The following is a 25296-nucleotide window of genomic DNA, read 5'->3' on the forward strand; positions in this document are numbered from 1 at the left end:
CTTGGAATTATATCTACCTTAGGACACAGAGCACGTTCTCTCTTAAATGAACAAGATGAACTACAAAAAGAAATGAATCACCTCACTCTTATTTTTAAACAAAATGGATACTCTGAAAAAACAATTAAGAAATTTCTTCTGAATCCTCCTAGGCAGTGCACAACAGAGACTATTAATTTTAAAGGTAGCATGTCCATTCCATACATTAGCATAGTCTCTAAGAAAATAGCTAAAGTCCTTAAAAAATATAATATCAAGACCTTCTTCACCACACTTCCAAAAATCCGTTCTCTAATCAGCCATCCAAAACCTACTTATCACAACCTTAAGTACCCTGGAGTATATAAATTGTGGTGCAATTGCAATATCCCATACTTTGGTCAAACTAACAAATCTATTGAACAACGAATAGAAGAGCATAAGAGAGACATCGCTTACAAAAGATCTCATGCAACCGCGTTATCCAGTCATGTTCTTTTTTCAAATAATCCTAATGATGACCAACGAAGCCACTCTGTCTGCTGGAATAGATCAGAAAATATCTTTCGCTGTGATGATGAGTTTGGAAGGAAAATCGTAGAATCAAGAGAAATCCTACTGAACCCGGTCCACTTAAACAACAATTTAAGTTATAACATCCCAGATAGCCATGCTGCAGTTATTCAATATTGGCATTCACGTGAACCTGCACGCACAATTGCAACAAACAATGGCACGCCAGTTGGAACAACTTGAAAAAATACAAAGTTTTTATGTATCGATTATGTGAGGCAATTTGTACCTGTAATTTCCAGTTTGTTTAAATAATGCAATGTTTATTAGTATTCCTTTCCTTTATAAATACCTGAAGAAGGCCTATATGCCAAAACTAGTAGTATTTATCATTAAAATCTTTATATGTTATCTCGGTCTTATAGTCATTAAATGTATATTTTTTTCAAATATATAACAACCGAGTAAAAGCTGATCATCACATATACATATATATGGACAATAATTTAAAGAAAGCAATTTTAAACCAGATATCAAAAGGGAATATTAAATTTACTTCATTACTATATACAGATAATATAATCTTCAAAGAAATCCTCTACAAGTCTACGTTTTTAAATAAATTTAACTAGAAGGACTATTATGTCAACTATGAATAATCACAAACAGGTTAAACCCCAACTAGCAACCTCAACAGCCACTGTCCACCTGAACTGTCCAAACTACACATTACACAGCTCTTTCTGCCACAAGGGTGGCACTTGTGCATTCATCAGAACCGACATACTGTCAGAGACTGCAAATCCCTGAATTCCCACTGTTTGATCTACTTTGGCTCAAAATTTCTCTACCGAACCAACATGCCCTTTTCATATGCTCCCCTCTATCATTCTCCAAACTCCATCAACCACTCTGACCTCCTCAACTCTCTCTCTAAAGCTCAACTTTCTGCAGTCAAAATACTTCAATGTCCACAACTCACATTGGCTCTCCTTCTCCAGTTTCACCAATAAAGCATGCAAGGATGCTGAGGTGTTTGCCATCAGCTCATCAATCTTGTGACCAGAATATACTGTCAGAGAATGCAAATCCCTGAATTCCCACTGTTCGATCTACTTTGGCTCAAAAATTCTCTACTGAACCAACATGCCCTTTTCATATGCTCCCCTCTATCATTCTCCAAACTCTATCAACCACTCTGACCTCCTCAACTCTCTCTCTAAAGCTCAACTTTCTGCAGTCAAAATACTTCAATGTCCACAACTCACATTGGCTCTCCTTCTCCAGTTTCACCAATAAAGCAGGCAAAGATGCTGAGGTGTTTGCTATCAGATCATCAATCTTGTGGCCAGAATATCTGACAACCCCCCTTCAAATTGCCCACACATGATCTCTTCCTAACAAGCCACCCCCCTCCTTCCAGGTATACCGTGTTGTCAGTTCTCCTCTTGGTAACTCGGACCACAACCTCATACAAGTCTCTTCCACAGAACTATCTTCATCCACCAGTTCACAGTCTCGTCCTTTGACACTACAAGCGTGCCAACTGGGAGGACCTCCATGACTTCTATTCCTCCTTCCCATGGTCTGACTTTACCGCTTTAGCTCTTCTGATCCAAATGTCTGCTCAGACGGAATATCAGAAATCCTCCTCACAGAAATGAAGGCTTTCTTCCCTCATTCCACTCCAAACTCTCAGCCACCATCCATTGCTGTAAAAGAAAAAACCTCTCTTTATCACAAATGGCTCAAGACCACAACTCCAGTGCCCACTCTGCAGCTTGCAACAGTTGTAAAAGAATCATCAAGTCCAAGTCAGACTTTGAAAGGGCCAAATGCTGCAAACTTGCCTCTTGCCCAAATGGCAGTCACTCCTTCCTGTCGCTTGCCGCCAAGGTCACTGGCTGCAACTTCTGTCCACAGAGGTTTCCACCACTCTCAACATCCAGATAGTACTGTAGGTACCTCACCTAAAGATAAGGCCAACTTACTTGCATCACTTTTCTAATTCCTGCACTAAAGACCAGGACAGAGATCCCTCCACTCTACCAAGAATGGCCCCCCCCTTCATGTTGCCCAGTCTTCTGATGAAAAGAAATCCGAAGAATCCTAAATAACCTGGACACAAACAAGGCATCTGGTCCTGATGATATCCCACCTATTGTGCTAAAAAATTGTGCCCTAGAACTAACACTGATCCTGTATTGCCTCTTCAACTGGCATCTACCCTACAACATGGAAACAGGTCCACATCCAACTCATCCCAAAGACAAGTGATAAAATTCAACCAATGAACTACCATCCAATTTTTCTCTTTAAAGCTATGGAGGTCATCAACAACCAACTCTTGAACCACCTACTCAACCAACCGATCAGTAACCAGCAGTATGGATTCTGCCATTGTGATCTACAGCTGATCTTCTTGCTTAACCACTCATCTCTGGACTCAAGCCATGGAGAAATTTGGAGAAACTCATGGTGGTTGCTCTCAACATTTCAAAGGCATTTGAATGAGTTTGGCACAGGGGGGGTCCACTTAAACTGGCATCCTATGGTCTGCCTTCCTCACTCTGGAACTGGATTGCCAACTACGTGTCATGGTGGATGATTTATTCATCTCAGATTTCCCCTCCAATGCAGCAGTACCACAGGGTTCAGTTCTTTCACCTACTCACTTCCTTTTGAATATAAATGACCTGCTCTCTCAGACTTCCAATCCTATCCATAGCTTGCTGACAACAGTACACTCCATTCCTCCTTTTCATTTGACAAACCTTGTAGTGCTCAAAAATTAGAATCCTCAAGATCTACCTTGACTAGCAAACTGAACTCAAATCTCCTAGCTATATCTCAGTAGGGCTAGGACAACCTTGTAAACGCCAATGCCACCAAAACACAGTCCTGTCTGATCTCTTGCAAGAAAGAGCTCACATGCCACCCCCCCCCTTACCTTCAGTAATACTGTGATATCCAGGAAAGATCTGAGGTGCAGATCTTTCCTGGACAACCACATTTCAACTATACCTTCTGCAGTCACGAAATTTTTCGCACAAGACTACTTCACACCTGCTAACTCTATACAAAGCCCAAATCGGCAAAGCCATCAAGTACTGTTCCCATATTTGGGGTGATGCATCAAAATCCTCTCTAAGATTGCTCAATTCTGTCCAGAAGAGGGCAATCTGATAATTAATGACCCCTCTCTCTCACATACCCACTTCAATCCCTCTCTCAAACACACACATAGACATTCAGTTTCTGTCTTGTGCCTCTTCTACAGATACTTTTGTGAACAGTGCTCTGAATTGGCCACTATTATTCTCCCATTCTCCTCCAATATCATTAAAACAAGAACCACTGCTAACCAACACCCTTTTACAGTCCATCCTGAAACTCAACAAACTGATTTCACTACCTCCTCTTTCATTCCATGTACTTCTGTCCTTTGGAACAGTCTCCCCTACTCTGCCTTCTCCAAAAATTACAGCCCTCAACTGTTCAAGCAAAATGTGTACAGATTCCTCCTTTCTTCTATTCCACTTGCCCACACATGGCACTAATGTACTATAAGTCATGTGACCTTTTGTGTGTGGATCAGATTTAGAAAAAATCTCATAGAACTTGATTCGTTTAAACTAAATGTTACTTCTAGATGTTTAGCTATCTTTTTGGCTAACAGCATCCTCAAGAAGATATTTAACACAAACGTTTCCAACAGCTATTATTTTTATAATTTTAATAATATTTGATTGACAGTTTGGTTGTTAACATTAGGCACATCATCCAAAGTATGTACACCGTTGTGCAAACCTTGTACATGATTGCTGCCATAACATAGGCTATGAATGTTACATACACTATGACATCCAGATGTCGCAGAGTATAATTTTGATTATTAAAAGTCTCAATATTACCCAAACTGAGTAAACACTTTAACAAAGGCATGAAAATCATCAAGAAAAAACACTAATAATATGAAAAATAGTTTAGAATACAGAAATGACTAGAATGGTCAAATTTCCATGGAATGAAGAGAAACACAAAAATATTAAAGTAGCAATATACAAAACATCTTCAAACAAATTTTCTCATAGGAACCAGGGTAAGAAATAAAATGCTTTATCAAAGAATGAAAATAACTTAAATGAAAGTTAAGGAAAACTGAAAGTTAACTGATTAATGCATAGCCATAGTAAAATACTAAGGAAAGAGATGAATAAAATTTCTGAAATGCAGTGATTATGCTTCAGTTTCTCAAGTTGTTAATCAGGAAGACTATAAAATTTTTAAAGCAGGTATGAAAGGTTGGTGTGAGAATAATTATTTGTGACTGGTTTCAACATACAATCTTCTATTTTTTTTTTTTTTTTAATCATTTTAACATATGAGCCCTTGAATCTCAAGAATTCACCACAGAAACATACTTAAAGATTGAATGGTTGCTGTAGCTGCAATATAATCACTGCTGATAGTAATGAATATCCTCAAAATGTTAATGAATGATAGTTACATCTCAATATGGAAAATGAAAGATCAGATATGGAATACAAGATGCAATCTCTGTTCTGGAAATATCAATGGTGCAAAATAATTTATACCCCAATATTCCTGAACTAGATGCTTGTGTGTACAATTTAAACTACAATTTCAATGCTATTTCAAAGTAAAAACAGTGAGGCATTAACTTACCTTATATTTGTAACATAATCAAAAATAGTTTTTGATAAAACATCTTGTGCTGTAGAATATGCTGGATAAGGTTTGTTAGCAGCTGCCATAAATTCTAGTAATAATGCATTGAGATCCCAGAGTTTAAATGGAAAAATACCTCTTGCTCCTATTAAAAAAAAAAGTTATACATATAAGTTATACTAATACAATTTAAAATGTGTAAATAAGTGTTAAGTATCTTATTTTTCAACTAAAAAAAAAAAAAAACAAGAAAATTTCAGCTCTTTTACAAAGTAGAAGATAAAAGAGCATATGTTAAAAAAAAAAAAGTCAATGCTTGTGGTTTCAAGATTAAGAGATAATATTCATTCCTTCCAAAATTCCATTCTCAAGCTCTACCAAGAAGAATGAAACTATTCCCTTCTCAAATTTTGCATACCATCTCAAAATTTTCAAAGCTTACTGCTATTCACTCAGGAAGTAAGGTGATTTTGTCAGATAAATCCAACTAACATTTATATTACTTTTTTTTTTGAGGAACTTTCTTCATGTCTTCAGTACAGTTCTCTGCAGCAAAACTAAACATAACATGACATTACATGCATTAAATCAAACATCTCATGTGGTAAAAGTAAGACGATTGCTTCACTGACATTTTTAATAATTAGTGGTGTTGTAGGTATGATTATAGTATTACTCATTTAGAGGGAGGGGGGGGCCCTTAGATTTTTTTTTTGTATATTTTGCCTCTTTCCTCTTCCTTCATTGCAACCCTACTTTGTCTTCGGTTTTGGTTCAAAAAGTGGCAAACTAATAAGGAACAAGAGGTGTCATAAGAAAGTATACCTCCTGCACACACACATTTGACACATAATCATCAATTTCCTGATATATATATATATATAATGTTGAAAGTTTATTTTCCACTTGGTTAGAGTATAATAAATTTAGTTTAATCCTTTATCCAAGTGTGAGCAAACAAAGTTTGCGCCTGAAAGTATCTTCAGGACTGGGTTAAGGTGGTACACACCAGGGCAACTCGTTGCAAAGGTGGAGCAAGCTACCAACACTCCTATCCTAGTATCTCCTATAATGCAAAACACATCTCCTTGCGGATATGTCTATTGTTATGCATTAAGGGAAGGGCCACTACCCAGACCGGTTTCGACCTTTATCGAGGTCTCTTCAGTGGGAGCCAGGCCCAAGTCAAGATATCGGGCAGAAGCATTAGCAGGTCATCTCCACCTATAGGAATTGCCAATTGGTGTGCCACCCTTTTTTAATAAATTACTCTGGATTTAGAGAAAGATGTTGAAAGTTTATTTTCCACTTGGTTAGAGTATAATAAATTTAGTTTAATCCTTTATCCAAGTGTGAGCAAACAAAGTTTGCGCCTGAAAGTATCTTCAGGACTGGGTTAAGGTGGTACACACCAGGGCAACTCGTTGCAAAGGTGGAGCAAGATACCAACACTCCTATCCTAGTATCTCCTATAATGCAAAACACATCTCCTTGCGGATATGTCTATTGTTATGCATTAAGGGAAGGGCCACTACCCAGACCGGTTTCGACCTTTATTGAGGTCTCTCTTTGAGGTCTTTATTGAGGTGTACCACCTTAACCCAGTCCTGAAGATACTTTCAGGCGCAAACTTTGTTTGCTCACACTTGGATAAAGGATTAAACTAAATTTATTATACTCTAACCAAGTGGAAAATAAACTTTCAACATTTCTCTAAATCCAGAGTAATTTATTAAAAAAGGGTGGCACACCAATTGGCAATTCCTATAGGTGGAGATGACCTGCTAATGCTTCTGCCCGATATCTTGACTTGGGCCTGGCTCCCACTGAAGAGACCTCAATAAAGGTCGAAACCGGTCTGGGTAGTGGCCCTTCCCTTAATGCATAACAATAGACATATCCGCAAGGAGATGTGTTTTGCATTATAGGAGATACTAGGATAGGAGTGTTGGTAGCTTGCTCCACCTTTGCAACGAGTTGCCCTGGTGTGTACCACCTTAACCCAGTCCTGAAGATACTTTCAGGCGCAAACTTTGTTTGCTCACACTTGGATAAAGGATTAAACTAAATTTAATATATATATAATATATACCCTCAAGGGATGTTCAGTTACTATGACAGCACTACATGATTAAGTTTACATTATTATTAATCAACAATTTTCCTCCAAATCAGTCTATTCCATGTGAGCACTCCAATAGTCATATCTAACATTTCAAGCTTCTAAAGAAGCACTTCTGATTGAATCAGTCCACCTAGATCCTGGTCTTCCTCTGGATGTTCTTTCCTACCATCATCAAACACCTGTTTCACTAGCCTTTCTCACCCATTCTATTTAAATGACCATACCACCTTAGATTAGATTTGTTGACATGTTCTTGAATGCTAACAATGTCAAGTGCCTTTCTAAAATGTTTATTTTTACTATGATTCTGCCAATGATCCCATCAGTTCATTCACCTAATTTTTCTCAGAACCCTCACATCTGTAGTCTCTAGTCTCAATCAAGTGTTTTATTTCTAACCCAACTCATAGATCCATAACTTAAAACTAGTTTGAGCACTGTCTTGTATACTGCTAGTTTGGTGTTTTGTCTAATTTCACTCTTATTCTATATAAATTCATTCAGCTGGCTATCCACTATACCAGCTTTGCTTATTCTGTTGTCTATTTCCAGATAAACTTGTCATCTCCACTAAAAACTGTGACTAAAGAGCAAAAATATTTTACTTGTTCTATAGACTCAACATTCAGAATATAGCTGAAGTTTTCTATGCTCTTGCCAATTTCCATAATTTTGGTCTTCTTATTGCTGATTTTCATGCCAATTTGTTACAGCTGTTATTCATTTAGTTAGAGAATCCTGGAGACTCCCAATGTGCTTAGGAGTACATCATCATTATCTGCATAAAGCAAATAATAAAATTTGACATTGTCAATTCTAATATCAGGCCTAATGCCACTTTCTTTCATATGTGATCCATATAGATGATGATTAACAGTCAAAATAATGTGCATCTGTGTCTTAATCCTGATTTTACATCGAACCATCTTCCTGTATTTCCTTTAATTCTAACTGCTGACTGACAATTTATATGTGTTGTTCTGTACAATGCTCTATTCATCCCATATAACTGTAGTGTTTTGAGAAGCTTTTCTCTGGGCACCTTGTTGTATGCCTTTTTCCGGATCTACAAAAAGTAAGTACAGATCCTTGTCATATTCTCACAATTTCTCAATTATTTGTCTTAAAGTGAAAATCTGATCTTGACGACTTCTATTTGGTCCGAACCCAGCTTGTTCTTCTCCAAGTTGTTTCTCTTCCACAATCTTTCTCAACTTCTCTTCAAGTATGCTTGCATAAATCTTATCTGGAACACTTAGTAGAGAAATTCTGCTGTAATTCTTCTCATATTCCCTTTTTTTTATAGATGGGTAATATGAGGACTCTACTCCATTCATTGGGAATTTGACCTTCTGACCAGGCCCACTGAATTATGCAATGCAGCCACTGCAAAACTTTTATACCTCCATAATGGTTGATATGTACTCTTTAAAATTTTCTAGTATGGTTCTGCCATTACTTGGTTCATTTAACAGTATTTCAAAGTAATTACTAAAGACATCTAGAATTTAGATTAGACAACTGAAGATAATCTATCATTATCTTCAGTTTTCATGTTACCTTTATCATCTTTGATTCCTTTTCTCCATTTCTAAGCTCTTTCAATAGCCTCCTGAACATTTTGCTGCATTCCTGATATTTATTTTCCCTACTCTTATCAAAGTCTTCTCATGAGTTTTATTTAGCAACTTTTACATGTAGCTTACTAAGATTTTCTAAGATTTCTAAGATTTTACATGTGGCTTTCTAAGATTTTTTTCTGTATTCTTTTAGGACATCTGCCAACTTATTTGTTAGGAACTTTTGATATTCTTTCTTCTTTTTCAAGACTGCTTCTTTAACTTCTTCCGTCCACCACAAGGTTCTTATTTTTCTATACTTGCAGATAGACAACTTCACCACATATCTCCCTAGCTGAATCAATGTCTTCTTCCGAGTTTGACAATGAGACTCCAAGATTTGGTTTTTGTTTTAAATCTGTTTCATTTTTTCTTCAATGATGTTTGTATAGTCGAGTCTATAGTTCATGTGCAAAAGCTGCTCAAACTTTAATCACTATAAAACATCATAAAAAACGCAACTATTCTTCATTTTTTAATCCAATGAACTGAATTCAGAGAGCCTTCTTGAGTGATATCAAACACAGCCTGTATTCCAAATTTGGTCAAAATCACACTATATGATTTGTACAGGTTATGCAGATTCTCCCACCCACCCCTTTTAGAAAAAATCTCTCACCTTTGGTGAAGTAAGAAAGAAAACTACATTACAAATTTGAACAAAATCTTCATAAAATAATGCAACAGATGAACAATACTTTTTGAGTATTTTTGCTATTTTCTAAGTGTTCTAATTTTCCATAAAATAATGCAACAGATGAACAATACTTTTTGAGTATTTTTGCTATTTTCTAAGTGTTCTAATTTTACCTGTAAAAGCTGCTCAAAACATGGTAATAAAACACAATCTTTTTCATTTTTTTAATCCAACAAACTAAATTTTTCACAGGGGGGCTTCTTGAGCGATATCAAACACAGCCTATCCACCACTTTTACTCAGCAGGACATACAGTCTGTCACATTAGGAGTAAAAACTTTAAATTTGGTAGACTGTATATCCTGCTGAGTAAAAATAGTGGATTGATAATATTTCAACTTAACTAAAGATACAGGTCAAATTTTGGATATAATTGTAATAAGAACAATCATTGTTGATCCCAAGCCTAGACGAGAAAGGAGGAGAGTTATACTTCTGGCTAGCAATCACAATACATTAAAATAAAAATCTTCTGCTACAGAAACCTCAAGTACTAAAAGAAATCAAACTAGTTCTGCTGAAGAATCACCAGAAGAAATGATGCAAGGTGGTGAAAGCTCTCTTAGAGAAGCCAACAGGCAGAATCCTTTCTGAGAATAATAATCTTGGAAAGGATAACTTCACACCCAAATCTACAACCAAAATTGGATGTTGAAACATCAGGACAATGTATGAATCTGGGAAAGCACTTCAAATAGCAAAGGGAACAGATAAATACAAAATACAAATATTACGATTAAGTGAAACCAGATGAAATGCAACTGGTGAGATCAAATATCAAACAAATATATATATATTCTGGAAACCCTGAGGATGAAGAACATAACAGTGGTGTTGCTCTAATGATGACATATTACAAGACAGACACTCATCATCAGAAGAATAATAAAAGCTGGGTTCAAAACATTACTATAATAAACATCTATGCCTTACAAATAGTGCTGATTGGGAAGGGAAAAAAAAGCTTTTCATGACCTTCTTTCTACAAAGAGAGTTAGGCAAGAGTAGCAAAAGAGATATGATTCCACTTCTGGGAGATACAAATGCAAAGGTAGGCAAAGACAACAGTGGATATGAAATAGTGATGGGAAAAGAGGGAGTAGGAAAGGAAAATGGAAAATCATTCAAGACTTTCTGCCTAAACCTGGATCTCACCAGACGGAAATGGAAAGAGTAAAATCCAAATAGATCACATAAACCATAAATAAAACCATGGACATCTTCCTTGCAGGATGTGAGAGCATGAAAGGAGCAGATGCATACACAAACCATATACTGGTGGTGGAAAAGATAAAAGTTAAAACTAGCAAAGATATTTATAAATCAGGGAGCAAAAGAAACTGGTACAATATAAATAAATTGAAAGGTAAGGATATTACAGAAAACTTTACTTGTGCGATCAAAAGCAAATATGAAACAATAACAGAATGAAGGAAAAAATGGAAATATAGAAGAAAAATTGCAAAATATACAACAATTATATAACGAAACAGCTGAAGAAATACTAAGAAAATAGGAGAGTGTTCAGAAATAATGGATAACAGACAAAACGATGCTTTTAAGTGAGGAAAGAAGTTAGACGAAAATTACTCCAAAATCAAAATAAAAAAGAGAAAAAGGAGATAAATAAAATGTACAAGAAGAAAAATAGAGAAGTAAAGAAAAGTGCAAGATGTAATAGAAATTTCATTGAAGAATACTGTAAGAAACAGGCTGCAGCAAACTTTAACTCAAAGAAACTTTTTGAAATAAGATAACTGGAAAAAATACCAAAAAAGAAAGAGACCAATAAGAGATAAACAAGGAAACACACTGAGAAGGGAAAAAGATAGAAAAGAGATAGATAGAAGACTTTAAGAAAATAGTGAACACAAAACCCCAATACAAGAAACTATGCTCCCAGAAAATACTGAAATGGAAACATTAAATATAAATACAAGGGACATAACAAAAGCAGAAATGACTAAGGCAATCAAGAAACTCAGAAATGGCAAAGCTGCAAGGATAGGCAATATGCAAGTAGAACAACTTAAAGCAGACATACATATACTTACAAAGATACTGTGTCTGTCTCCTATTATTATGTGACACCTCCAAGGACTCATCAAGGGAGGGAATCTACTTCTACAACTGGCCAGATGACTGGAATACAGAATTATTGGTGAAAATAACAAAGAAAAGAAAGACAAAAAATTGCAAAAGATGACTCATGTTGTGAAGTGCCCACAAAGACAGAAAAATCTACTTTACAGCAGACTCAGCAAGTTAGAGGCAGCCCCGGAAAAGAAGAGCAAAGACAGATAAAATATTTGCAATTTGAATGTCATTATAATTCATTATATGCAAATATACAAACAAATGTCTCTGTGCAATATTTACATTATGGACATTTGTATTCATCAGACTTACAATTTATGACAGTGAAAATCACATTCTTTATTTTAGAGATATACTGGACCACTGCAACATTTTATCAACCAATAATTTTTTATATACTTTAACTAGAACAAATTCTATAGAATACCTAGGTATTTCATTAATTAACTACTTAAAGTATGAAATAAAATTCTTATTTCATACTGTTAACTAAAATGACAGGTTATTCTGTAGAATAACTGAATTATGTACTTTAACAATAACAGATTGAGAACTCGTGGACTGCAGACAGGAGAACGGCTTGTCATATGATAGACCAACCTCAGAAAGGATCACATAGCATACTGGTAGATGGAATTTTTCCTTTTATAGAAGGCAGGAAGAGAAACAGGTATTCGCTATCAATTTCCCTTGGAAGTTGAGAATGAATGTACTCAAGAAAGGGATAAAAGCTAGATTTCCCCCCCCCCCCCAAAAAAAAGAGCAGTGCACTGTACATGATTGGAATGCTTACCTTTTGAGGTGAGCGTAGTGTGAACGAATTCAAGATGTGCAATAACTAGCGTGATGTGTAGCCTCTCTTGATGAGTCCTCAAATCAGTCAAATATTTTGTTCATAGATTTTTTAAAAAATTTATGCGTTTTCAAAGAAAAAGGCTTTTGGAGAGCATTAAATGAACTCAGAATAATATAAAATGATAATAAAATCAAAATTTGCACCATTATTTTGAGACCAAAAGAACAGCACTGGATGATGGAAGTATCAGAAGCCTCACCTATCTTATTTAATTAGCTTTAGATTTGGAAATTGGAAAAATAAAAGCAGGACAATGTTATGATATGCAGATGATATTTTGTGAGTTGTTGAAAATATTTATGGTTAATGACTGAATACTTAAAAAGTATGTAGAAATAAAAAGGAAAATAACCACTTTACTACTGACAACCTGAATACTACAAATAATAAAATTATTACAGAAATATAAACATCAAATACTGCTATAATATATTCAGTTTAATCCTTTATCCAAGTGTGAGCAAACAACGTTTGCACCTGAAAATGTCTTCAGGACTGAGGTAAGATAGTACACCAGGCAACTCGTAGCAAAGGTGAACCAAGCTAACATCACACCTATCTCAGTATCTCCCATAATGCAAAACAAATCTCCTTGCGGATGTATAATGTTATGCATTAAGGGAAGGGCTACTACCCAGACTGGTTTCAACCTTTACTGAGCTCTCGTCAGTGGGAGCCAGGTCCAGAAGTGAAGATACCAAGGCAGAAGCAATGGAGAGGTCATCTTTACCTATAGGAGTTGCCACAAGGTGTGCCATCTTATTAAATTACACTAGTAAATGAGAAGCAGTATTTGAAAGTTTATTTTTCACTTGGTTAGACTATGATAAATTTAGTTTAATCCTTTATCCAAGGGTGAGCAAACAAAGTTTGTGCCTGAAAATATCTTCAGGATTGAAGTAAGGTAGTTCAATAACTATAGGTAAAGATGACCTCTCCATTGCTTCTGCCTTGGTATCATCACTTCTGGGTCTGGCTCCCACTGACGAGACCTCAATAAAGGTCAAAACCGGGTCTGGGTAGTGGCCCTTCCCTTAATACATAATATTATACATATCCGCAAGGAGATGTGTTTTGCATTATGGGAGATACTGAGATAGGAGTGATGTTAGCTTGGTCCACCTTTGCTACGAGATGCCAGGTGTTGTACTACCTTACCTCGGTCCTGAAGATATTTTCAGCCACAAACTTTGTTAGCTCACACTTGGAAAAAGGATTAAACTAAATTTATTATAGTCTAACCAAGTGAAAAATAAACTTTCAAATACTGCTTCTCATTTACTACATCATTAAGGGTCAAAGTTGTATAACTGGGAGGAGACCTTCACATAGCTTTTTAAAAATGTGGAGAACTGACCAGGTATTCTGACTTTGTCTAATCCTCACCTTTTCATAGTGCATCCTGTTTGGTACCTACCTGAATACTGAATGAATGAGGAGGGGGGAAGGTAATTTGGGATTTAGCCAACCAAACTGTATTATTACTAGCTTAAACCACAATTTTAAAATGATAGTGCAACAAGACAATTTCACGAAGCATCACCCAGTTAAACAAGGCTCCTGCTGTTTTTGCCAGGAAACAAAAAGCAACAGTGCAAAGCCAGCTACTGGAACAAATCCAGGAATACATCTCAACTCAACACCAGCAGAGTTAAAGAGTAGTGCTATTGACATAAGACACAACAATAGAAAAGAAATGGAATTAGTAGAAGAATCAAATAAGTACCAGATTGATATAATAGTCATGACTGAAACAAAGAAGACAAAAACAGGCGAGATCTTTCTGAGCAACAAATATAAATGTTATATTCAGGCAATAACAATCAGGGAAAAGAAGAAGCTACAGTATTCAACAGTACTGTAGAAGAAGCTACAGTATTGAATGGCAGGCAATATCAAGTAGTGGTGTGCGCAAATATAAGAATGGGGGAAATTGGACAATGAGACTTATTTGTGCCTATGGTCCCACAGAAAGTTCCACTAAGGAAGAAATAAAGGAATTTTTTGGAGACATTTGAGAAGGAGGTAAGACAATGATAAAGGAAAAGTTGGTCCTTGGAGATCTAAACAACAAAGTGGAAAACGATTACCACATAAAAATTTTGGGAAAATCTGGAGAAAGGAACAAAGGTAATAATAATGGTAAGTGCCTGCTGACTTTCTGTTCAGGACATGGAATAGTTATTACTAACAATGCTGCAAAATAAAAATGTGCACAAATTCACATGGAGAAAAGATGTAAGACATAAGAAAAGTTTCACTGACTATGTTATAATTGATAGCAATGTTTTCCCAATGGTTCAGGACACAAGAGTATACAGAGGATTTCAAATAGGAAGTGATCACCATTTAGTTCAGAGCAGGCTAAAACTGAATTTCATATTGAAAAATAGAACAAGTAAGAAAGTTTTAAAATGAATCAAAGTTGAACAGCTTTCAGAGGTGAACTGAGAATTCAAATACAAAAATATCATTCAAGAAAAAATGAGAGTTTGAAAACAAGAACCAAACCTTGGATATTCAATGGGGAAACTCTGAAGAAGAAAATGATTCAGCCATAGAGGCATGTAGTGAGGTTGTCTGTAAGGAGATAAAAATCAGAACTTCACGATGGATTCAGGAAGTTAAAGAAACAGTCAAGGGAAAAGAGGAAAGCATACCAAAAGTTTCTGGCAACTAAGTCAGTCTGTGCTCTTGTAAAATACAGATAAAAATTTGAGAAAGTAACTGTGCAAAACTAGCTAAGCAGAAGTCATGCAAAGACTTTGGTAAGAACATAGAAAATAAATATCAAGAAGTTAGCAAATTATTCTGGCCACTATTGAAAAAAAGCTTAGAAATGGAGCAAAGAATACTGTAAAAGGAATCAGAGATGATAAAAGTGACATGAAAATTGAAGATAAAGATATTCTAGATGTCTGGAGTAATTATGTTAAAAGATTTCGAAATGAAACAAGCAGTGTCAGCACTGTGGTAGAAAACTTCCAACAGGAATGCAGTCAGGAATACATATTCATACTCTAAGTAGAAAAAGCAGTCAAAAATCTGAAATGTGGAAAGGCAGCTAGAGCAGATGAAATTCGACCAGAAATGCACAAAAAATAACAGTTTTGCAGTGGCTGCACTGCATAATTCAGAAGACCTGATCAGAGGGATGAATTCTGAATAATTCGAGTAGAGCTCTTATAGTACCATCTATAAAAAATGGAAATAAAATGGAATGAGAATTACACCCTCTGTCCAAAAAGAAACCAAACTTTTCGAAAAATAGAACTAGTGGCGCCACCTGTGTATCTTTTTGTTGTCGAAAGCAGCAATCTTCATTAGTGTTGTGTCAACTATTTGTGACGTTTGTTTCATTAGAAACCGAGTTATAATGCCAAGAGTGACAGTGTGTTTTGACGAATGGCCAGAAAATGAGTTTCAAACAGAGAGCTGCAATTGACTTTTGTGTTAAACTTGGTAATTTTACTGAAACGCATCAAATACTTCAAAAAACATACGGTGATGAATGCTTATCCCATACTCAAGTTTACGAGTGGTTTAAGCGATTTAAGTGGTCGTGAGACACTTGAGGCCGTCCAAAAACTGGACTGAGTGAACTTAACATCCAAAAAGTGCATGATTTCATCAAAGAAAACCTGAACACGTGAGATTGATTGAAGATGAATTGGGGATTCCAAAATCAACTGTGCACCTTCGTAAATAGAATTCAATTTGTTCCCCATAAGTTGACCGATGACCAAAAAATGTATCGAATTGAACACTGCAAGGACCTCGTTAAAACTACTTGTAAGGACTCAAACTTCCTTGAAACGATCGTTACTGGTGACAAAATGCAGCGTTTTGAGTATGAGCCCGAAACAAAGCACCAGAGTGCTGAGTGGAGATCACCAGAAGAGGGACATTTGATAAAAAGTCGCTTGGAGAAGTCAAAAGTAAAGACGATGCTGATTTGTTTCTATGATTCCAAGGGCATTATCCACAAAGAATTCATTCTGCCTGGCCAAACGGTCAATGGTGAGTTTTATCTCGAAGTTTTGAAGAGATTGATAGCGAAAATTCTGCCTGCATTATAATGAATATCGTGATGCAGGCAGCTGGTCACTTTTTCACGATAATGCACCATCTCATTGTTCAAACATTGAGAGACAGTTTTTGAGCAAAAATCAAGTTTGTGTGTTGGATCACACACTGTATTCACTTGATTTAGCACCCTGTGACTTCTTTCTCTTCCCCTGACTTCATTTGCCAATGAAAGGAAAGCGATACGACACCATTGAAAACTTTCAAGTGCCAGAAACTACGACTCTCAACAGTATCCCAAAAACCAATATAAAACTCATTTAACGAATTAACGGACCATGCCAAATGCTGTATTGAAAATGAGGGAGAATATTGATTGAAATAAATTATTTGAATAATTATAATTGGCCTGTTTTATTTTCTACCAAAAATTCAGTTTCTTTTTGGACAGAGTGTACAAAAGGTATTTCCTGGTAAGATTTATGCAAGTATACTTGAGAAACAGCTAAGAAAAGTTGGGGAAGTCAGGATCAGATTTTCACTTTAAGACAAATAGTTGAGAAATCTTCAGAATATAACATGGATTTGTATTTAAGTTTTGTAGATCTGAAAAATTCATGACAAGGTGCCAAGAGGAAAGCTCTTCAAAATGCTACAGTTATATGATGTAAATGGGCCATTACATTGAGAAATATATAGTCAATGTAAGATGTGAGTCTGGAGTTAGAATGCTGTAATACTGTATTTACTGGAATATACACTTTTTTCCAAAAAAATTAAAGTTAAAAAATCACGGCCAGATATATATGGGGATTTTTGGAAACTAATTTTTTCAGGAAAAAATTAAATCGATGTTCATAATTAAATTCTCAGGATTCATTATAAGTTATAACTGCTAACAGTATTCATAAAATGGATGCATTTAAAATTTAATTATCAATGTTATTTATGTGACCGGCAGCTCACCTTCACCACACGATATATTTGAATCTTTAGCGATAATGCTTCTGTAATTAAATTAAAAGTTTCATTATTGCTTGTCTTTTATCATTTAGGAATCATAAGATGACCATGATTTTAAAAAAACAAAAATGGGTATGACTTACCAAGAATCTACTATTCGCTATAGCTACTACTGGTCTTGCATATGATTGGTATGGTATTAACAAAAGACCGTGTGACTCAACAATAAGGGAAAGCTGACGATTGTTGAGTTGAAATGCTGATTCTCTTCAGCCAAATTCCAAAATATCTGAAACTACCATAACAACATTAATTATCTACTTCTTAAAGTTTTAAGCTTTTTAATTTCTTTTTTCGTAAAGTAAAATTAGGGGTGTGAGATATATGTGAAGGCGAATTATATTCGAGTAAATATGGTCATGATAATCAGCAATAAAAAGACAAAGACAATAAAAATATGCAGAAACAATGAAAACATCACGAATGCATCCTTAATGGAGAACCTATAAAACAAGTAAAAAACATTTCAATTATTTTTGCACAATTTTTAGTGAAGATGGCAGATGAAATACGAAAATAGACAACAGAATTAGTATAGCTGGTGTTACGTCGTGGTTTTTCTTTAAATCTATGTTACTATTATCCCCTCTTGTGCCAACTAAAAATGAGATCTCCAGCCTATCTCTCTGGGGCCGTCTCCTTTTCGAACTCTGACAAATTTGTTTGTTCCAGCTACGCCAGTCAGAGTCCTAGGACAGAAGAATTCTTGCTCAGAAAAAACTTTCCCAGAGTTCTAACAGTTATCTAAATTCGTTAAATATATATAGCATCTATAGATATCTCAGTTTGCAGTCATGGCCCCCATCCTTTCTAATTTATTCTTTACCTTCCCCTTATACACAGGTTCAAACTTTTATGAGTGGTAAATTAGTCTCATGCTCAAACAAAACTTAGTAAAACATGTTTATTAAAGTTCTAATGCGTTTACAATTAGGTTTAAACATATCAAAAGCTTATCACAATACCTATACTAAATCAACTGACAATCATAAATGAACACTAGTTAATGAACATAACATATCCTCTGGTCAATTAAAACACGCTTAGCATGGGAAAATACAAGTTTACAATTTTAACTTCAAATGCTAACACAGACCCCCACCACATTAATTAGGTCTCGCACAAAAATTTAAGTCCTCCGATTACCAGTCCAATGGAGCTAACAAGTTACAATGCATATAAGTCATTCAAAAAGTTCTCTAGGCCAGCGCGTCCCAAACGGTGGGCCGTAGGTTTTGTTGAGGGGAACTGTGAAATAATGAAAAAAAATTTTAATGTTTTAAGACTAAGTTTTTTTTTTATCTTAAAAGAAACATTTAATTTTTATTATTTATTATTTCTTTTTTGTTACTTTTTATATTTTAATAGAAACATCCCACGTTGGTGTTGGTTCACAAATTTTGCTTCCTGCGTATTTCGGCACTTAATGAATATTAGTAAATGTATGCTTATTCATATAACTTTCATTTCAAAGCAGAAATCTAAGAATTGCAGTTTCAAATATTTCACCCGATATTGACTTTTTTGTGTAGCAGTATTGAAACACATCCATCACATTAAATTGTTATTAAACTTCTTTTATGTTTTTAATTCTTTCTTTATTACTAATTGTGTTACGTTTCATGTGCTTGTACTGCAAATTTACAATAACAATATATCTATCTATATAAAAATATGAGATACTGTGGCATGTCAAATGTCTATGTAAGATGCTAAAATGTAATATTTGCATTTGATTTTTGCAATATTCCCTGTGTATGTTTTGTATTAAATATAAATGCAATAAGTATTATAATAATATATACTGTATCTATATTACAATTTTTTTTTTTTTTTTTTACGAGGGGGGTGGGCATGAAATATTTTAATTTTTCCAAAGGGCAGCCCTGACATCCAGAAGTTTGGGAAGCACTGCTCTAGGCAATTGTCCATTTTTCTTCTAACTAGAAATTGATTCACCCTTTTCCTCTAATGCTAATCGTTAATAAATAAGAAAATTCTGTACTTTACCACCGCCGCATGAGGTTACCGTGTCCCCTTTGTCTGTCCTTCACTGTTATATACTTTACTGCTTCAGTGGGTTGCGTCCACGTGGAGGTCACTTCGCTCATCACGTACAACCATTTTCTGCACTCTGCTGGGCAAACGCTTTCTCGCTGGTCACTATCGTCAGACTGCCCATCTCCCTGGAGGAACTTTCCATTGTCTCATTCCAGAAGCACTTCAACCGATGGCCCGAGTCAGTGGATGCCGTCACCTCGCGAACAGCTCCCCAGGAACAGGTAAAAACGGGGCTCTGAACCCGCATTTATTATCTCTTGTTGCACCCTCTTTTCGCAGCGCCTTCCTATTGGTCCTTAAGTCGTTTAGTCACAACTCTTCTCCTCAAGAGCACTCTTTTCGGGGAACGTGAGTTCAATTCGCTTTTCATGAATGCCTTCACTTCAGGCGTTACAATTATTGTGGATAACTCACACACAGCCTTTGGACTTTTGTTTGCATTGACATAGATTTTGCATATAGTATTTTTTTCTTACTGGTGTTTTCAAAACAATATTTCTATCTAGACAGACAAATTCCTCCTTTTTTGTACTTCATTTTAAGATAATTAAATTATGTTCTCTATTAACAATTTGTTTCTTTACTAACAGTAAAAGTACTTCTTGGTTATTATTGTATTCTTGTTAAATCTTGATGAATGATCCTTTTGATGAAAAGATCCTTATTCAAGATCTAATACTGGTATGGTAGGAAGTCAAATAAATAAATTTATATAGAATAAGAGAGAAATCTATCAAAACACTAAATTAGTTGTATACCAGACTGGTTCAAATCAATTTTAACTTATGGATCTGAGAGTTGGGTTACAAATAAACACTTGATCTAAGACTAGTGATTACAAATAAGAGAGTTCTAAGAAATTCATGGAGTAAATAGATGACATAACTGGCAGTATCATATTAAAAATTAAGATATTATGAAAGAAATTGCCATTGTTAGCATTCAGAATGTATTAGTAGAGATATTTTCAGATGATATTGTCACTTGAATGGGAGAGGAAAGAACAGCAAAACAAGTGTTCTTTGCCAGGCTGGCAGGAAAAAGACCAGAGGAAGACCAAGATGCAGGTGGACAATAAAAAATGTCTTAGGCAACAGAAATATAAGTTTTTTTTTTTAAACCGCAGAAATCTGGCCTCTCTCAGCACGGAATTGAAAATCCAAACCATAGGATCCATTGGGAAAAGTCTAAACTTTTACATAGATCTTTATATAAACATGAACGTTTATACAAGGAGAGTTCTGAAGCCCTACTACACAAACCAAACTTAAACCGCAACGACGTTCTTACCATTCCTAAAGTATGGGAAATTGTCATACAAAATTGTGTTAAATATTTTTTTTTTTTTTTTTTTTGTACTACTGTAGCACGTTATGCACGTTCAATGAGATTCTATTGTAATCATGTGCCCTAACTGTATGTTATTCCTATTATTGTTTAAAACTACTGTACTCATAATGTCCTAGGATACTTAGGATGAAATATTTACAATTAAATAATTTTCACTGTGGTTAATACGTATGTTTCTTTTAATAAGAAATATAAGATCTGATAATATTGGAGTCGTGACAGATAACAGATCTGAAGGAAAACTTTTGATCGAAATTTAGTAATAGTGTAACTTTTACATGTACTATTGTAATATCCTACATCCCTCCCATGAGGAATTTGATGATGATAAACCAATGCATTCATTAGAGACCTCTTGTTTTTATAGAACAGAAATCAGTATAATAGACCAAGATGGAAAAATGCTATCCTTGAAAATAAAATCCTTAGGAAAGTATTTCAATCTGTGTAGAAGATATATCAACTCTACTAATAAGTGACAAAATCATAAGTTATAGAATGACTGAGATGGACAGATATTTGGAAAAAATTATTATTTCGGGCAACTCCAAGGAGTCAACAGACTCATCGAGGGAGGTCCTAACATCATGTCAAGAACAACTATTCGACATCCACACAGTATCTATGATACCTCGCCTTGAACTCATTCACGGTCATAGCACCCACAACAGACTCTGGCAGCTTATTCCACTCATTCACCACTCTCCAAGTAAAAAACCTAGCTCTAACACCCCTGCTAACCACATTCTTGCCCAGCTTCCATGTATGGCCCCTAGTCCTCCCACCACCACTCCTATTCTCAAAAATATCTTCTGGATTAATCTTATAGAAACCCTTCAGTAATTTGAATGTCTCAATCATATCACCCCTTTTCTGCCTATCAACCAATTGTTGCAACCCACAAATCTTCAACCTGTTCTCATAAGGTTCATTCCACAGACCTGCTATCATCTTGGTCATTCGTCTCTGGATCCTCTCCACCTCCTCCCCATCAAGAAGAAACCCTGGCACCCATATCTGGGCACAGTAGTCTAGATGTGGTCTTATCAAGGCTCGATACAGAGGAACAATAACTTGTTTGTCTCTGCTTGTTAAAGTATTTTTCAGAAGCCAAGTGATTTGATAAGCTGATTTAGCCACTTTTGCTATGTGCCCTCTAAACTTCATCTCCCTATCCACCAATACTCCCAAATCCCTGGCCTCATCTATCTCCTGGAGTACGGTTCCACCAATGTGATATACTACTACTAATCTTTTCACCCCAAAATGCATAACCTTACACTTTGCCACATTAAATTGACATCCATTTTCCTTAGCCCAGTCCTCCAAACTATCCAAATCATCTTGCAAAATTTTGACATCCTGTGCACTCACAATTGCTCTACCCAACTTTGCATCATCAGCAAACAAGTGAACACTTCCTCTCAAATCCTTTCCAATATCATTGATGAACAAATTGAAAAGCAGTGGTCCAAGAACAGAGCCCCGCGGCACTCCACTAGTCACAAGACGTCTTTTTGACTCCACTCCTGAATAAACCACTCTCTGGTATCTCTCCTTCAACCACCCTCCTATCCATCTCACCAACCCTATATTCATTCCCCATCTGCTCCAGTTTACTGATTAGAGTTCCATGTGGTATCTTGTCAAAGGCCTTGGCAAGGTCCAGTAGAATCACTGTAAACCCATTACCTTTATCCAGTTCGGCCGTCACTGCGTTATAAAATGTGAGCAAGTTACTGAGGCATGATCTACCCTTCACAAAACCATGTTGTCCCCCATACAGTATCCCATTTTCATCTATCCAATCCTGTATTCTTCTCTTGACTAATTTCTCCAAGACCTTGACAACGATTCCTGATATGCTAATCGGTTGGTAATTTGCAACAGCAGTCTTGGAACCTCCTTTATGCAGTGGAATTATTTTCCCCTCTTTCCACCCCCTCAGGACTAACCCAGACCCGAGACTCAAATTAAACAAAATGGTTAAGGGTACTGACAATTCTTTAGCCGCTTCACATACGACATGAGCTGGTATACCATCCAATCCCATAGATGTATTAACATTGAGGTTTTGCAATAGACTACTCACCTCCACTTCATTCACCACAATTCCCGTATAATCTATTGGTTAATTCATTTCTGCAATGTTACCCCCTGGATGGTATATTCTTGCAAAGTGCTCACTCAGTAATTCAACTATATCAACTGATTCGGTTACCTCCCTACTATCGGCATTCTTTAAAATCATTCTGCTATATACATTTTTTCTTTTACTTGTAACATATCTAAAAAACCGTTTGGGATTCTCTTTAGCCTGCATGGCCAATGTTCTTTCATAATCCTTTTTTGCTTTTCTTACCACACTCGTTACCCTTCTGGCCTGCACTTTATACCACTCATGTGCCTGCCGGTCACCTTTCTCCTTAAATTCCCTTTATAGTTGTTTCTTTTTTTGCAGCTTAAGCTTAATGGTGTTATTCATCCATTTAACCCCTACTTGATTTATTATTCGGACTCTAGGTATACAGTCAGCCATTGCCTCATGCAAACACTTCTTAACTGTCTCCCATGTACTATCAACATCCAGACCTTGCAGTTTTACATGCCATGGCACTGAACCAATCAAACTCCTAAGCTTGTCATACTTACCAGCCTGATAATTCCACATGTACCCTGTCTTAATTATAAATTCCACACCTTTAGCCACCTCCCAAGTCAAGACTCTATGATCACTCTCACCAATTGGTGGCAACGTGGTCATATTTATTACAGCCAAATTCTCAGATGTAATTACTAGGTCAAGCACTCTCTGACCCCTAGTATTTTCCATTACATGCTGTCGCAGATAGTTATCCCTTAATAACTGCATAAAATCCAATTCCTTCCTCCCATGTGTCCTCTCCTCCTTCCAATCAATGTTAACATAGTTGAAATCTCCCATAATAATAATTACCCTCCTTCCACTCATTTCTTCTATTTGCTTATGCATACTATCTCCACCATCTATTCCATCACCTGGTCTATAGCAGCACCCAACTGTATATTTTGTTCTGCTAGTTTCAATCTCACACCAAATAGCCTCCAAACTATCCTGCAGTTCCACTTCTATTCTCCTTGGCTGTAGCTCATCAGCTATCATCAATAACACTCCTCCACCCCATTTTATTCTCCCTGTCACTCCTGAACACATCATACCCCTCACATTCAATCCCACTAGTTGTGTCATCTTCTGTCAGCCATGTTTCACTAATGCCAATAACCTGTGGTCTGGAAGTGCCAACCAAGGCCAAAAATTCTTCCTTCTTGTTCCTAATACTTCTGGCATTAGTATACATGAATTGCAGAAGCCGATTTGTCCCATCCCTATTTTGATGCCTTATACTAATTATCCCATTCTGATTCGTGGTCTTTCCTACTCGCTTGGGCATATTACACATTCACACACTCAACTGACTCCCTGAAGTCTGCGTATCTACTTCTCCCCCACCCCTTAATAACTCTAGTTTCCCTGATTCTGCACATTCACTCCCACTACATTCGACAACACCTTTTCAAGTCTCCGTACACCAAATCCATTCAAATGTAAACCATCCATTTTATATAAATCCTTTCACCCATCCACCTCATTCCACACCACTCATCCTGCATAATTCACGCATAAAGTCATTAGCAATTATGGTCCATCTTCTATACTCTTCACTGCCATACCGTGGCAACAGACTCACCATCCTAACTCTCTCACTCTTCTCTTTTGCTACCTCCAGCAGTTCCTTCCCTCACTCATAGCCATTTTGTTTCCTTTCAAATTATTTGTACCTGCTACCACTATCAATTCTTTCACCCGCTGCTTTTGCATTCTAATCAACTCGCATACATTCTTAATGTTCGCACCAGGTTGGTACGATTTTGTTAAACTCTCAACTAACACACCTCTTACTAAGGAATCTCCATACAACACTCAACTCTTTCATTTTGTTTACACTCGCTATCATACTTTTGCTGATGGTAAAGGAAAGACTGGTTAAGCAAGAATTTAAGATATCCCATCTTTGTCTGATGGGAGGTGGACCACAGTGATGCCAGGAGAGCAATACCGAAAAAACTGGCTGGGAAAGGAATTCTGGATGTGTAGTGAAACAGCTCAAAGCAGAAAAAGGGTAAGAAGATGGTACTTGCAGTTAAGAAACTTAAGAGGTTCAATAAGCTAGAAGAAGATTAATGTAATATTAGAAATTATGTAAGCTAATATTTTATT

At 36.1% G+C, this 25296-nt stretch overlaps 1 protein-coding gene across 1 annotated transcript in view; it reads right to left on the bottom strand.

Annotated features, from left to right (window-relative positions):
- The window catches only part of mael (germ-plasm component protein maelstrom), a 216816-nt gene that overhangs the window by 92972 nt on the left and 98548 nt on the right, over positions 1 to 25296 (bottom strand). The window contains exon 7 of the mRNA XM_090405551.1: positions 5182 to 5329. Within this exon, the coding sequence (XP_090261677.1) occupies positions 5182 to 5329 (148 nt within the window). The remainder of the gene's footprint in view (positions 1 to 5181; positions 5330 to 25296) is intronic.

The sequence above is a fragment of the Typopeltis vanoorti genome, chromosome 15 (genome assembly GCF_054136105.1).
Source record: "Typopeltis vanoorti isolate ZY-2024b chromosome 15, IOZ_Tvanoo_1.0, whole genome shotgun sequence".
Classification (NCBI taxonomy): domain Eukaryota; kingdom Metazoa; phylum Arthropoda; class Arachnida; order Uropygi; family Thelyphonidae; genus Typopeltis; species Typopeltis vanoorti.